This window comes from Vidua macroura, chromosome 6 (genome assembly GCF_024509145.1).
Source record: "Vidua macroura isolate BioBank_ID:100142 chromosome 6, ASM2450914v1, whole genome shotgun sequence".
Lineage (NCBI taxonomy): Eukaryota > Metazoa > Chordata > Aves > Passeriformes > Viduidae > Vidua > Vidua macroura.
The window spans coordinates 63,021,759-63,038,793 of record NC_071576.1 but is presented as its reverse complement, the minus strand read 5'-3'; the positions used below and the strand labels follow the sequence as shown (position 1 = coordinate 63,038,793).

General features: G+C 38.9%; 1 protein-coding gene across 4 annotated transcripts in view; it reads right to left on the bottom strand.

The window, feature by feature from the left end:
- The window catches only part of LGR4 (leucine rich repeat containing G protein-coupled receptor 4), a 74,354-nt gene that overhangs the window by 9,254 nt on the left and 48,065 nt on the right, over window positions 1-17,035 (bottom strand). For all 4 annotated transcript variants that reach the window (XM_053980276.1, XM_053980275.1, XM_053980277.1 and 1 more), the window contains exons 3-12: window positions 16,805-16,876; window positions 15,271-15,342; window positions 5,926-6,141; window positions 5,236-5,307; window positions 3,742-3,810; window positions 3,112-3,183; window positions 2,954-3,025; window positions 2,228-2,296; window positions 1,713-1,784; window positions 544-609 (exon numbers count right to left, since the gene is read on the bottom strand). In XM_053980276.1, the coding sequence (XP_053836251.1) occupies window positions 544-609; window positions 1,713-1,784; window positions 2,228-2,296; window positions 2,954-3,025; window positions 3,112-3,183; window positions 3,742-3,810; window positions 5,236-5,307; window positions 5,926-6,141; window positions 15,271-15,342; window positions 16,805-16,876 (852 nt within the window). The remainder of the gene's footprint in view (window positions 1-543; window positions 610-1,712; window positions 1,785-2,227; window positions 2,297-2,953; window positions 3,026-3,111; window positions 3,184-3,741; window positions 3,811-5,235; window positions 5,308-5,925; window positions 6,142-15,270; window positions 15,343-16,804; window positions 16,877-17,035) is intronic.

The following is a 17,035-nucleotide window of genomic DNA, read 5'->3' as shown; positions in this document are numbered from 1 at the left end:
AAACAAAGGGATAGCTTGGTGTCTGCTAATGCAGGGCTTTAGCCTTGCCAGTGAGAAGGTTTTACTCATTTCCCCTTGTAGACAGACTGACAAGTGTTTTGCATCAGCTATGTTCATACAACCATGGAGCACTTTCCTGGCACCTCTGCCCAATCCCAGTTCACAGCTCATTTAATTTAGAAGAGACTAAAGAAGTGTGGACTGAATTACTTTCAAGCTAAAAGTAACACTCTCCATTCTGCATGGAGTCTTTGGGCATATTCTAGCCATTCCATTTATGTGCACACCAATATTACTATGCAGGATTAAGCTGTCTTTCATTAATTTTGTACCACGGGAATAATTAAGTATTAGCTTATTAAGGAAAGCACAAGTGGTTGAATTCTCTGTCCAGCACACTTCTGATATGAGATCATCATACTATCTCTCTCTGTCTTTAAGTTTTGAAAATTAAGATGAAACATGAAGCAAAAAAGTCTCTAGAGATGTGGACTCAGAACACTATGGAGTTTATAAAAATAAACAACACTTATTTCTACTTACATTTCTTCCAAGGTGTGGCAGCCCTTAAAACTTGGGAGGTCCTTTATATTGTTATAAGACAAGTCCCTTCAAAATAGAAAATGGGAGAAAGGTGCTTAGTTAACTCCTTTCTACTTGAAACATCTCATCACTTGTAACTATTAAATGGATTAACAGAAAACTCATCCTATTAGTACCATTCTGCTGAGAAACCAAGGGTCCTTTAGAGAAAATCACAGAGGTAATCACAAGTGTGAACTCTACATCCTGGTATACACATACCCTAAAAACGTTTAGGACATGCTCCCTGAATTGAGAGTTATAATCTAAAAAATTTATTCATAACCTGCTTTTTTAGAATAAACTAGGTAAATTGTATGTAAAGCATATAAATTTGGTGCCAATTTTCTGTTTAGTGTGCTGGTAATTGCTTAAGTAAAGCTAGGAAAGCTCAGAATGTTCTGTGAAACAATGAAGAAAAAAAAAAGACTAGAAACAAGCAAACAATCTTAAAATTTCTATTTGATAGGTTAATGGCTGTTTGAAAATAAATCCCACCTCATCATTTTTTGTACTGTTTTTCTTCTATCAAACAGAAGGTATTTTTTCTCCTCCCTTTCCCAGGATTTGCTTCTGTTCCACATTTTCCTGCGTGCATCCTTTGCAAACACAGTTGTCCCCATCCCCCTAATAGTTTCAGTTATCAGTTTGGGGGTTTTTTTCATTAATTTTAACACATGCTCACTGCTTTTCATGTCTAGCCTTTGCATTGCTATCTTCTTCCTAATCCTCATCTCCATTTCTTTGGTTCCTGATGCTCTCTCCTCTGTTCCTGAACACAACAAGTCAAAGCACTGTAACTAAACTCTTCTTTAACCTCTGAAGGTAGCTAACTACAGTTCTGTTAACAATGAATGGTGGCACAACAAATTTGAAGATTGGTCTCTGCAGCACCACCTTACATCTCTCTCTAACACAGGAAAGAAATGTAACATACCCCTATAAAGAGGACTCTGCTTAAGAAATGTAAGGCATTGCATCAAATCAAAAAACAATCAAGAAACCACATTTCCAGCTTTAGTAGAACTACTAGGATGAAAAAGTCAAAGTAATACTTTGACTTTAAATTAGATTTAAGTTTCTTTCAAAACATTCTGATGCATGAAGAGAGGCACAATATATATACTTACAAAGTTCGAAGCACCTTTTGCTCTTGGCATAAATTAACAGGAATACTGTTTATCTTGGTTCCTGTAAGAGTTCTGTGGGGAAAAAACCCAACAAACCCACACATATGAATTTTCTTTTGTTTATGACAGATGGCATAACAAGAATATATAAGAATAGAATACTACCAGGGTGCTAGATTCACCCACCAAATTTTGTTTGTTTGGGTTTTTTGTTTGTTGTTGGTTTTTTTTTTGTTTTTTTTTTTGTTTGTTTGTTTAAGAGGACAATTTTTCTGTTTTTCATTTCTGGGAGAGTGGGTTCCTATCAATGGCTTTTTTCATAGGTTTTTCTCGGCTTCCCCTACTAAAAAAAACCCACTAAGTGTCACCCAGCTATCACAGTGAGGAAAACTGTATCATTACATTTATTGACAGGAAGAGAACATAAATGCGGTTTCTCTCCAGATCCACTAATCACATTTCCATTACTTCACAAGAGGCAAACACAAGAATTTATTTCTGCAGAAGACACTTACAAGCTCTCCAGATTTACGGTTCCTGTCAAATTTGGAAACCACTGCACCATGCTGGCACCCCGAATGACCCTAAAAAAAATCCCCATGAAAATTAGGTGTGAACTACTGTGAAATTGAATTGTGACATTCAGTCTTGTAATCAGGTAGATATTTACACCAAGGAGACACTCTAACATTCTTACTGCTTTTAAATTTTATACTTGAATAATGTGTGAAAGTTGTCTTTTGACTGCTTCCTTTGCTACTCATTTGCTTAATAAATTACTCCTCCATGAGCAAACAATTGGAATTCATCAAACTGAAAAGAGTGCTATCAATACTCATGAAAAGTGTAGCTTGTAGTTCAAAGTCTCACTCCATTTTGCTTATTCATCACCCCCAGAAGTGGTCTCTTTTAAGAGCAGGACTAACCTGCAAAACATTCTCACAATGTACATCCCTGCACAAAAAACCACCAAGGACACACTGCAGATTGTTTAACTAAGAGTCTGAGCACTTGGCCTTGGGTTATGTATCTTATGAAAGGTCATTAAAAAAAAGTTGTAGAGCGTATTTAATAGAGCTTCTTAAGAAACTAGATATTCCCAACAATAACAATATTTATTGAAACTTACTGAAAAAAAACCCTCTAATATGAGAGGGAAACAGAAAATTTATTTATTTTCAGTTCTTAGCCACAACATTTCATACCCATTTATTGTACAGTATTGTCAAGAAGGTACTTACAGGGAATGCAGATCTGACAGATTCTGAAATGCTGAGTTTCCCACAAAAGACAAAGGATTGTCATACAAATGTCTGGGAAATAAAAAACACATTTCAGGGTTTGTTCTTACGGTCACTGTCTGCTAAAGGCTAAAAATAGATGGATGGAAATTACTTACATTGTTCTTAGAAGGGGGTTTCCTGCAAATGCACCATCAGGAATTATGGAAATGTAGTTACTGTGAAATCCCCTAAAGATATTAGCAAAGAAAAACCCAACATTTAAAACTATACTGCCAGCAGATTCAACCAGTAATCATTTTCATCACATCTGCTCAATTCCCAACCCTGCCATAACAAGGACTGCAATAGGACTAAGTCAATCTGCAGGAATAATTTTAATGATTTAGCTGCACAGCAGCTAAAATGCAAATATTTCATTAGAAAGGAATTATTTTGATCCAACATAATGCTGTACTTTCACTTTTCTCACTCATCTCTTAAGAGGGGACAAGGAAAACGTGCATCATCAAGGAGTACCTAACCTGGAGGCCAAAACCATCTCCTGATTCACATCTATGCCAATGGTTCTCTTGCTTATGTAACTCCAAAAAAATTTTCAACACATACCCTCTCTAGATGTTGATTATATTTTCTTTGAATTATAGCCTCACTTAGCATAACCTAACCTAATTTAGGCTCCTGCACAATGAGACAAGCAGTCTAAACCAGGAATTTCCCCCCCCCCCTTTTTTATTTATGAAAAGGAGAATGAAAACTGGTAAAAAGGGAGAATAAGTAATACTCACAACTCCTTTAGACTTGGAAGTGCTTTTATGGCTTCAGGGAACTCTACCATATTATTATAATTTAAATCCCTAGAAGAAACAAAGCAAGAACATTATAAAATTTTTAACAGTACCCTGAACTGTCAAAATCATTTTTGTTTAAGACAGTCCAACGAAAGAAAAAAAAAGAACACCTTTAGCTAGACCATAGAATGACTTCAACTTAGATTTAATCTTCTGATGTTTTACATGCTTTATAACCAGGTAATAACTTAGGTAAGATATTTAATATTACCCAGAGGATTATTCATATTAAGTTAAATAATATTTCCTTACTATAAGTCAAAAAATTTCCTTACTATAAGTCAAATAATATTTCCTAAGCTCAGTATTATTCAAGATCTCACAGGTTTTTCTTCAACAGAATTTACACAGAAATGAACCATGATTTGAAAGATTAAAAAAAAAAGTAGATACAAATGATTACTCTTTATTATCATCTTACTAAGAATACCTTTTGTCAAGGTTTTATAAGCCAAACAGTAAATAAGCCATTATGTAAAGGCAGATCTTGCAGTGAAACCAATTATAAATACTGATCAGAAGCACAGAAAAGCCTCATGACAGATTGGTGATGGGTTGAATTCTCAGTTAAGCTGTCACTATTCCAGCAGTGATATCAGGACCTCTGCCAAAGGGATCCCTTACAAATGGCAAAGCCCATTTTCAGAGCCCTGTATCAGCTGTATCTATCTACCCAGCACGTCATTGCTTAACTGAGGGTGAAAGAGATGAAGTAAGCAGCACTTGTGGACTCATCCAAGCTCCTCACGTTAACAGAGCTTGTCACTGGCTTGCCCTTGTCCTCCTTCATCAGTTTCACTTATTTAGCATTCTCCAAAGCATAGAAAAAGGCACTGCTGAGGGAGATATCACTTATTAGACATTCCCTGAGCGAGCTGCAGGGAAATGGGAAATGTGACCCAAGCAGCTGAAAGCCAGTCCTTGCCAGTGAGGCACTTGGGAGGTTTAGGATGAGGAACAGAGGAGCAGCAGCCCCCTGAGACCCTCTCAGAAACCTCCCATTGTCACACAACAGCTTTGGCAAGGTATCCTGTGTACGTTTAACCCTACAGGAAATCTGAGAAACAAATATTTGTCCCTTATCACTCATGGGGCCACTCAAATACTTGTGGTCTGTCCACCTGGCTCAGCAGAGTGCTATGCAAAGGTACACCAGCTAGACCAGGGCCAGGAACGTTAGAGCCACATCACCCAGCATGGCACGTCACCCAGGCCAGTATTCACCTGCTTCTCAACGTAGTTAATTTGTTTTGGTGGGGCAGTGCACGGATACCAGCCTTCAGTTCCAAAACTGAGCTGGACCTAAGTGTCAGTGGCACAGTGCATGCATGCCTGATTTGCAAAACTTTCATCATAACCAGTATGGCAACCTTGATTAAGCTGAGACTGAGACAAACACCAACCACAAATTATTTTAAGAAACATACTTACAAGGTTTCAAGGTTGTCTAATCCATCAAAACAGTGTTTTCCTATTGTTTTTATTTTATTATTATGAAGATGTCTGAAAACCAAAACAAGTGAATGATTTCATATAAGTTAACAAATTAGCAGGTATTTCTATGAAATCAAGAGAGTTAAACAGTTTAGGAAAAAACATTGCATGGGGAGGATTACACAGAAGAATGTATTTCACTTCCAGACAGAATATTTCATCCTCGTATGGAAAAAGAATAGATTGCTTGCAGTCAAGACAACCTATTTTAAATCTTTAATCACTATTCAGAAGTGTGACAAAAATATAGCAAACATATTTTTCTTATTATTCCACAGAGATTGCTAAGATTACAAAGAGACAGGCTTCAGATAAAACATTTTTTTGCTTCTTTTCGTATCTCTGAAAGCTTTCTCTGACAACCATTGTTTTGAAGTATTCATTATATAATGAGAGGTCAGAAATCAAATCTCACTACCCACAGCCCATGTGGCTTTTTGTTTAGGAGAAAGTCTTTAGCAAACCTTCAGCAGGCTCTCTAATATACATGGTATCATCTCATGTGGGCAGTACAGGCTATTCCTGAGCTAAAACATAGCAAATTAACCATTTTCAGTGCCACCCTGGATTAACCAAAACTGTAACTGAGGAGAAAAGCAAAGTGCCCCATGAAACACGAACACTCACAGAACAACCAGGCTGGAAAGGTTGGTGAATGCATAGTCAGGAATGTGAGTTATTCTGTTGAGAGCCAGCGTCAAGGCCTGCAGGGAGGGGAGATTGCTGAGCGGAGAGATGGGAACTTCTGTCAAGCTGTTGTCATCCAGCCAAAGGTGCCGCAGCTGCAGCAGCCCCTCAAAGCTGTCCTCTGGTATGGCAGTGATGTGGTTAGCATCCAAACGCCTGCATTGAAACACAAAGAACCACGGAACAAACTCACAAACTGCAGCCCAGCAAAAATACCAGCTCAAGTCCTACTGTTCATCAACATCTCTTTTCAAGCTTATGTGTCTTTCACTGAAATAATACTGCCAAGTTTGAAGTTTTATTGAAAGATGCATGAAAACCCCTTTCAAGGCAAATGGAGAGCCCATAAAATAGTTCCATAATAAACTTCTCAGACATTTCTAATAAAACATTTGAACAAATTGATATGCTTATAATCAGCTAACCAAAATGAATTACTAACTCCTTTAAGGCATCTCCCACAAAACCCCTAGCTTCTAACATAGCAACAAGTCTTTAAAACAGTAGTTGACAGCATATGTAAGACTGCAGAGGCATTTACTCATTTGAATGGATTATCCTGACATCTCCTTTGCTGACAGCATTGTATACTGTTGTATGCTTTGTTTTGTGGCACTGCTATACAGTAACAAAGCAGCTACTTTAGAGAACAGGATTATTAAAAGCTAGTTGTGAACCAAGTCAGAGTTATGAGTTATCCCAACAAGTAAAACATCTCAACTAAAACTGATTGCTCTCTTGCCCGTGATCACGTCAGCACTGTTAACTCCTGTACATCACTGGATTTACCACCATACATTTTCCCTAAATGAATGCCATATCTAGGACCCAGAGGTTATTCAGTATCCTGGGAAGAAGCAAAACATTCCTAGTCCATGGACTTCAATGGGCCTGAGAAGGCACAGAGCAGGGAGCACTGGGCAATACTTGATGGCCCTTGGACCTAAAGGCTGCCTTCTCCAGGTCAGCACACAGCTGCACCATGGTGCCCTCCCTGCAAACACAAAGACAGCACCTTGCACAGGTGGCGTGCAGTGACTGCTGCACCAGCCACGGGGCCTTGTATGGGGACACAGAACACACACACCCTCCTCCCATAACAGGGATGCTCAGAAGATACAAATCAGCACAGCTCTGGAATTACTTGCCACTCTCCGGTCTCTAAAGCCATGATCAAATATGCTCTTGCAAGTCTAGCTAGGTTAGTTTCAGAAGTGATTCCCTCCAGCCCTTCATCCTGTCCTTCTCTGGGCAGGCAGCACAGACCAAGTGACTTCACTGCATTTGTCCCCAGGCAGAGTCAACAGATCTGGATCCCAACACTTAAAGGACATGCAGAATTCAAAGGGAGGAGACAACCCTGACTAAGAATTAATGCAGAACACAAGCCTGATCACAAATTTGACACGCTTCATCTTTTTCCTTAAAAGAGAGGGTTTTTTTGTAATGCACGCAGTCTGCATATTTCAAATTATTATGAAAAAAGCCATAATCTGAATTTCCATGTAGTAAAAAAAGCCCAAAAATACATCAAATTAAGGAACAAATATGCTATTACAAGTGGGAACTTAAAAAATTGTCTGCAGTCAAAGTTCTCTCCTAAGATGAGTGAGGTGTCATTAGCTCTAAAGCTGTACATCAAAGAGTTAATTGCTATGGTTCATATGCTGGCATCCCCTCATCATTTGCCCATGGTCCAGCAGGTGTGTATGATATTCTGTCTGAATGCTCTTGGGCTGCATGGAGACTAGAACATCTCAGAGGAACTGAAGTCTGATGATAATAAAGGAGGAAAACAAAGAGGCTGGGGGGAGAGAGGAAAAAAGCCTGAGGCTCTGCTTCAGAAAAAAAAGCAACTAGAAATTACCTTTTTTCTCTCCTAAATTTACACAGCTCCCTGAAGATCAAAGAATTATTTCCCAATGGAATAAGCATATCTGAGTCTTCTAATTTCTCCCTGCTCCTCCCCTCCCTTTTTTTTTTCTGAGATTTTTTTTTTTTTTTTTGGTTGGAGGAAGGGGTTGGTTTGGGTTTTTTTAAGAGAAGCAGCATACTCAAGAGACAGGCCTCGATCATTGTCCCTACTCATCTAGTCCATCTGTACTTCCACTGGCACCTTGCTAAATCCCATTTATTCTAGGAGGCTTTGGAAACCAAAAGCACACACCGTGCTCCTCCTCTCCCACCCTTAAAGGAGGAGGTGAGCAGGGGGAGGTGGCTGCACACAGTGAGGGAGCTGAACTCAGCCAGGGAGAACAGAGACAGGCACGGAGATGATGCTGCACCCCGCGTTTCCAGCTGGCTTTGCCAAGGCCTCTGTCCCCCAGGACAGGAGGATCCCGTACCCAAGTACCACACTTCAAACCATGGCTCTCCACAGCCATCCCAGCTGTTGTGTTTATCTTCTCCAGCCCACAGCAGCAAAGATGAGGGGGAAGGAACACCACCACGCACCACTGACACTACCAGGGAGGTTTGGAAAGTGAAAGAGGTGTTTTTAAGTTATTTGGCCTCATCCACAATTTTTTGTGTTCATCCATTTCTCCTAAGAGCCTAATAGGCCATGGTTATTTTTCTTTCTCTTCCAAACAGTCAAAGCTTATCCACATGATACTGAATGCACAAAACACAGCTGAAACACTCCCATTTAGTGTGGAATGCACATAACAAAGCACTTAGTGAAACAACTGAAAAACAAACCGAAAATATTTGACAACCTTCACAAAACATTAACAATTAAGGACCACAACTTTTCTTTAAGGTAGTTAGGGGAATATTCCCTAGCTCCAATATTTAACAAAGAACAAGCAATATTCTTTGCTTGGACTGGACTTTGTACAAAGTCTTCTTCCATTGTATTGTTAAAGATACAAGTATATTCTTCAAATTAGACCCTAATATTTCAGAAGTCACTTCAATTCCAGCTTTCTTATAGGCACTGGCTTGTGAGAGATCCTTATATTTTAGTCTATAAATTAAGAATTCAGTTGTGGAGCTGTCGTCTTCACTTTTATTCCTCTCATGTTCCCTCCTCACACAAGCACCAACTCCAGAAGAAGAAAAGAGCAGGAGAATGATAGAAACCTAAACATCAGTATTTGATATACTGTTAAAATAGGACACAGCAAGCTCTTCAAACAATTGACTCTGCTTTAAGGAAACCAGAACTAGTAAGAACGCCTACCCCAATTCAAATGAATAGAAGCTCCAAATCTAACACACGCATATAAATGAGATTTTACACACAGACCTACACACACTGCTCAGGGCAGCTGCCCTACAGCCTGCATCCCCCACAGGTAACAGCTGAGAGGCCTCCAGGACCAGCCTCACCAGCTCTCATCTGTGACCACAGGCAGTCTTCCAGGCTTCAGCGACTAGGAAGTTTTAACAGACGTGCACTAATAGCCTAATTAACAGCCTTGTACAGCAGGAGTTTACTGCTGATGTTAATAAAAGGCAAATCACTCCCAGCCCTTGTGTTAAACCACTTCTGCTCAATGGCAATCATTAAAGAACAGTGCTCTTTAAAGTGCTCCTTCAGAAACCACAAAGAAATCACTCCAGTAACAGTGGAGTAGGTTTTTAGTCCTGAAGTTGAGTGTAGATAAGGCTGGTACCTGGGAAATCCTGCCACCGTGGGAGGCAGTAACCCATGTTAACAGAGGCACTTTAGAACTCTCGAGAGTTTGCTCACTGGATCAAGCAGTGGCTCTTTCTGCAGTACGTGTTGAGAACATCAACACAAGGATTTGCTTTACTCAAAGACAAATTTACAGCAGCCCTCAGAACTAATGATACATGCTGAAGCTGTTTCCATCACTAGTACTGATGTGCCAGCACATCTCTTTCTTCACATCTGTTCAGGTGTACCACTCAAAGGTCACAGTTTGCTGCAAAGCACCCACAGAGGATTCAGCTAATTTTGCCTACATACTATTTAACTTTCACCATCTCATTTAAGTTTCCGATCATTCAATTTCTAAATAATTCCCTGATTTTATTTAAACTTAGCGATTCCTTAAGCAAGCCCAGACAGTTAAAAAAAAAGCTACAATAACGCCAGAAATTCCTGAAGTTCACAATAAAACATAGCTCACTTGTTCACAATAAAACATAGCTCAGGTAAAGATGGCACAGAAAAATATGTGAAGTATACAAAGCAGTATATTTAAAGGCTTTTCAGCACAATCAGATACGCTCAGAAGAGCTCTTACACATTCTTACCTCTAAATATTCAAGGAAGAAATACATATTCAGCGTATTTAAGTCTGTATTGGTTTTGCAGGTTAAAGAGAAAATGTGTCAATTTCTTCCATTCCCATTCTGATTAATCCCATTTCTTAACAGAGACTAAATCTGAGGGCTGATGCCCTTTAACCCCTTAATAACAGCAAAGCAGGAAACTAGAAAACCTCTGAAGACAAACCATTACAAGGTGCTTAGCTGAAAACACACCTGCCACAGTACGGGGTGCATACTACCTATAACACCAGTTAAAGCTCTTAACTTGGCCTAGCCATTGCTGTAGAGGAACACCTTCCACAGCCTCCCAGACACTGCTGTCCCTACAGACACGTCTTGTCCTTCCAAACTCTACACTCCAGAATCACAAAATTATCAACTGAAGCCCTAAAGCACTCTTCAAGAAGAAGCAGAATTAGAACGGAACTACGTAATTTTTGATATAAGATTATATTTGCATTGTTCTCTCCAAATTTAGGGATCTTCCCTTCTGACACATTTTGCATTTATGGTTTATGTTACTGAAATAGTCAGCAACATTAACTATGGCTTAAAATTGGACAGTTTCATTACCAGCAGAATGTTTCTACATTTGACTTCTTTAATAAATACAGATATTAACTTAATCTGAATAAGGAACCCTTCCTAAAATACAAAAAAGCTAGAAATTCGAGACTGCAGCTGATATGTGCTATAGCATATATTTTAAATATGTCTGAATTAATTTAAAATCATTTAAATTTGTATTAATTTATAAACAGACATTAAAATTAATTTAGACTATTACACACATTTCATATGTTTAATGTTATAAATTAAGACATATTTCAGTCATATTTATATTTTTAGATATGATTGAAATATGCTTCCATTCTCTGTCCCCGTGCTTCTACCATACATCTTTACCCTGCAAAGCATGATTCTGCTCTCACTCCTTTCAGTTCTACATTAGGACCCCAGCCTTTCCCACCTGGGCCAAGATGATTCCCACTCCCAGAAAACATATCCCATCCCAGTTCATCCATCCCATACGTTCGTGCCTCAAGGCTGCTGCAGCCTCCTAAGACAGGGCAGCAGGCTGAGGGACTGGTTATGGACGTGCTGGGAGCAGGTCAGGCTGTTCAGGGAGCCGAGGTGCCAGCAGGCGCTGCAGAAAATGCCTGCTGACCACAGGCGGAGACCTCGCCCGTGCAGCTCGGGTGGACACGCACACGCCAGGAGAGGCAGGAGCTGGCACAGCTCAGTACCACGTGGCAGGATCCCAGATCCCACCCTTGGGGAATCTGGCAGAACTGCTAGGCTGCAGGGCTTTGAACCGCGGCTGCAGCATGCTCCAATATTCTCTGCATGTGGACAAGAGCGCACATGTGCCGGGCAGCAGAACTCCAATTACATTAAATTGTACCCAATACATTAGCAGATACTGACAGGCATTCAAAAGACTCCTGGATTGATGGCAAATGCACAGTGGCAATTAGGTTTGTGGGTTTTTTTTTTTATTCAAGTGGAATAAAGTTTTCCTTTGTAAAGCATCTGAAAGTCTTTGTTTAAATAGTGTAATTCCAATATTTGTCACACACTGGGGATTGTACTAGACTATTCCTAAGTAGCTGTGTCTCTGTGGTCAATCAGAGCAACCCTAAAGATTGCTGCAGTTCACAGACCCATTTTACAGATCCCCAGGTTCTGGGTCAAAGCTCAGAAAAAAGACAAAATAAGTCATCACAGTCAAATATGCCAAGGCACTTAGAGGAGACTTTCCTCAATGGCTTCCCAGCAGCTCCCAGGAAGCAGCTCCAGCACTGTGCTCTCTGTGTGACCCTGGGACTGCCCACAAACCTCACCAACACCATCTCCAGACCTAAAACACAAGGTACACCTCTTCACTGGCCTTGTAGTAACAAAAACATGCTGCTGATGCTTTGCAGTAACCCAAACGCATCAAGACTATTGTTGACATTTGTGAAGCTCTTTGTCAGGTTTTTCAGCTACTAAAAGAGGCACAAGCTGGACAACCAGTGGCTTCTCCCTCGGCAGAGCTGTCCCACAGCCACACCTATCACAGCATCTTGCAATGTGAGCACACATCCTGCCAGATAAACTTTTCTGGGTGCTAAACAGCAAGCTTCCACTCAGTACAACTCTGTAATTTTGCTAAATTTCACCTCCATATAAAGAGCCCTGTTCTAACTCTCTTCTGGAGGCCAGAGCTGAGAAAAAATATTCAATGCAAAGAGCAAATAAAGAGCTGTCATTCAGTATTCTGAACCAGGCTGGCTACTCACCAGCTGTAAAATAACACTCCAGACCATGAAGCTCCTGTAACCATCTCCTTTATCTCCTCCCAGGTCTGTTTACTGAGTTTGCTAATGCATACCACACTGCGGCAACTGCCTTCTGGGAAGCTAAAAACTGGAGCACATTAAGACAGAAAACACTTCTAAAGGTGTTTCAAATGAAATGATCATCAATATACTATCAAGTTTTGTGAGGAAATAGTTTGTGCCTTCACCAACAAAAAAATACCCCTGAACCATACTTCAGAGCAAACTGGGAAACTGCCAAAAGAGGGACAGTTCAGTAATGTTTAAACCTGTAGGTTTGGGATGGAGATCATATAAAAGAGTAGAAGCAGGCTCTTCTAACATATATTTTGCAATTAATTATTTGTTTTAAAATAAGCTTCCAGCAATCTGGGAGTTTTGAATTAACAAAAATTCCTTAGGAAGGAGAATAAATCACTTTTTCCCTTATTTTTTAATACAATAAAGCAGGATGCTGACACTTATGTTTCCATGTTCAGACACAAAATTCAGAGGACCATTCTTCCATTCCTCTGCCAGAAGGGGCTATCTGCATTACTAAGGGATATGCATAACCAGTGTAATTATGCATGAGTAATGCTAACAAAGTTTTCCTAAAATTCATTAAAATCACAGGAATGCATTCTGGTGAAGTAAACAAATTGCACAGAAAAAAATGCTTTTCATCTCTCACTCACTTGTCTCAAAACCCAATTTATTCTCAAATTCCTGCCCATTCTAACAAATTACAAACCAAAGGCTCAATCACATCAGTGGACAGGAAAAAAAAAAAGCCAAGATAAAATCCTCCTGAGCTTGAGATGAGCTCAGCTGGTTAGAGCATAGTGCTACTAACACCAAGGTCATGGCTCCAATCCCTGTGTAACTCATTTATTCATTAATTCAGTTTCCTAGAGAGCTGGATCCAGGGATCCTTCCAGCTCAGAACTGTCTGTGCCTCTTGTACCAGTGACTTCCAGGCTGGACTTGCCCACCGTATTTCCAATGGTTATTTGGAAATCTCAGTTTGCTTTTCCTCAGAAAAAGAAGCAACAAGCAGCTTGCTGCTACTACTTATTAGCCTAATTTCCTCCTTTTTCATCATCCTAAAATTTATATAGTTTATCATCTGCCTTTGAATAATGAAGCTCCTAGAAAGGGAAATCTCACCACATTTGAAATTGATACTATTATATCTTAATTGTAAGGATGTTTTGGTCAAGTGATTATAATGATTACATTATACAACCTTACATAATTATCCTACTATTTTGTTCAAAAAGAAAATGTTTGCTTTTTAAAAAATAGCTCTAACAGAGCCATCTTCCCAAAAATATTTTAAAACAAATTAATTTTAAAAGAAGAGAGATAATGACTGAATTTATTCATTCTTTTTTTTTTCCTCTTAAATTTTGTTCCTTCCCTTTTGCACATAAAATTATCAAATTACCATCTCCAGCAACTGGAGATTTACTATTTTGAACTTTAATTAGAGAACAAACATTACTGTAAATATGTATAAATATTTATAAACATTACTGTAAATATGTATAAAAAAGAATGGATGATTTGTAGACAAACTACATATTTTTACTAAAGCAGTTTCTCTTTTTGCCATCAAAGAAATGCTGGAAGCCAAGAAGAAGCTTTTGTTTTAAATTATTACTAAAGGTTTATTCTTATGCAATTTGAAGGGCTTTTTTTACAATTCATAGTATTTGCACCAAGACCAAGGTATTTTCTCTTCTATGCACATGTTAAAAACAAGAGTGAAATTTGGACACTGAAATCCCTGCTTACTGGAATATCCAAGCAGCTGCAACAAGTAGGGCCAAGATCCAAGCTTAGGGAATGCAGAAAAGCACCTTTGCAAAAGCAAAAGTCATGCAACAGTTTGCAAATCTATTTCGCAAAACTTTTTTTTTTTTTTTCTTTTTTTTTTTTTTCTTTTTTTCCCCCCCCTTCCAAAAATCCGTAATATGAAAGCAACAGGGTCTTGGGCCACAAACCTGAACTTTGGCACAGAGAGAACAGATAATTTACACTCTCTTCCCCTCCCTCTCTCTCTGGAGGTAAGTGGGAAGGAGGAAATATCTTACAGCTCCTCCCACCTCCTCCTCCTCACAGTGATAGGCATCTACCACCTAGAGAGCTGTAATTAACTATTAAGGGCTGATTAAGATGCTTTATAAAACATAATAAGCCATGAGATAGCATAAGCACATATGAAATAGCTTATGTGCAACTGGCAACGATGGCTGAGGTATCCATAACTGTCTGTGAGATTGCAACACCTTCCCAAAACCAGTACTGGGCATGCCTCAAGTAATACTTCTTCCCAGAAATCCCTTTTCCTGCTCTGGATACAAAAGACTTGGGCATCATTCATTTTTGCATAACATTTAAGAATTGCTTAAATAGCTCGGGATGTGCAAGAGGGCTTAGAGTTTAACTACACCACCACTGCATTCACACAGCAATCTTGTACCCGGTGCTGGAGTTTTGAAAGAGTTTGCATTTGGGTCACTCCACCAAAGATGACAAATGAAATTCGTCACAGATTTTAATTTAGAAACTTGGTTCCAGTTGCAATTGCACTTTCAGAAACTCCAGGTACATTATTACACATACATCATTATAGTTCTTAAGTCTGTAGAATGAAGCAAAGGTGTACAGAGTGACTGAAAGTGGAACTCGGAGAGCAATCCCAAACCAAAAGCAAAGTAAGGCAACTTACAAGGACTGCAAGCCACTCAATCCTCTGATGGCCTCGTTAGGAACAGTCTTCAGCTGATTGTTCTGGAGGGTTCTGTAAAAATCCACTGTGTTAGTAAAGTGGAATTGGGCAATCATCTTTATCAAAGGTAGAGGTAACAGAAAAGCCCACAGTCCTGTTGTGGTTTCTCAGATTTCTGGTGTCTGTAAATGCACGTAGAATTCTCAAGACCAGATGCCCAAAGGCAACAATGAAACAATGGTCTATTTCAGTTTTATTGACAACTCATTCATTAACAGCATTAATTTGCAGAGAACAAGCTGTGATACAATATGCTGAAATTCCCTTGGGAACTCACTGAAGAGGTTAAACAACACTAGGACAAATTTGCTACAAGACATGATATTTTATTGTTTTCTTGTTGAATAATCTTACACATGCTAGAAAACACACAAACCTCTAATATTTCCTGAAGTTGCGTCAATACACAATGCATTAACAATCTAATTTACAAAGTGTGCTCACAACAAAGTACCATTGGGCCAAGCTGAATATTGTTGTGAGTTTCTTTAAAATTGTCTTACAGGACAATATATGTCATGTGAGTTCTTTTATAAAGAGAATGTAAATAACCTCATAAAATCTTACTCAGTTTTGGCACATACTGGGGTAAAAATTCAAGCAGACAACTGTTAATTAAGACCCATGTCCCACATTTTTCCAAGGACTGCTAGAATTTCAGGCACCTCCAGTGTTAGTGTTGCAATGGATAGGTCTTCAAGAGCTTTGACACTTTGCATTCAATTTACAAAATACCGTAGCAAATGGTATTGCAAATGGGCAGCTCCCTAATCCGTACCCTGGTAATAGTGTCTGTGTTTTTGTCTTTAAAACCTCAACGTCTGCTTTTTTTTTTTTTTAATATCTCTTTAATTAACTAACTATTACACTGCTAGCATTTGGAAGTATTTACATGATCAGAAATGCTACAGCTTTCAAACAGAGTTTGTTAAAACCTTAAACAACAGAAAGCTTTTTTTATCCTTAGCTATGGAAAAACAACTGCCATAAAAATGCTTATCTTAGAAAGAAAAACAAAAGACTTCTTTTAATAGTAAGCCATTTTCACCTGGAGAAGCACCAAACTATTGCAATTTTTTCTACTGCCAGTAGGGAATAATTCAAAGAGTGTATTAAATCTCTAAGTAATAGTACTACCTGATAATGTCAGGTACCTGACAGAGTATGCTGAAGGGGTGGAGAACAACAAAAGCTTACATGTTCTTTTTAGGATTTTTTCTCTGATTCTTCTGCTACAAGATATACTTCAGAAACAAATAAGTGTTCTAATAAAATGCAGTAATTATAGTTTACTGAAGTTCATCACTGTCATCTTAACCACATCCAGCAGGCTTTGTAAAGAAAAAATAGTAGGAGAGCTATACTTTAGCAGGACAGAGGGCAAAAAATTTCCTCCAGCCTACCAGTAAACAGTCTGGCTATGCACTAAGAAAGCATAGAGCAAGCTATGAAGCTCTAAAACCCAATTACTTACAGAACTTTGAGTTCTTTCAACCCGGACAAGGCCTTTGGATGGATGAAAGTAAGGTCATTGCCAGCCAGTCGCCTGGAAAAAAATTGCAATAATAATTTCAGTCACCAAATACAGTACTTCTACAACCATCTAACAAGGAAAATCACTGCAGTATCAAATCTTGCAGGCAATTATGCATTTCGCATTCAATAACGCCACATTCACACTCTTCCAAGTTTGTAAGAGTTATTT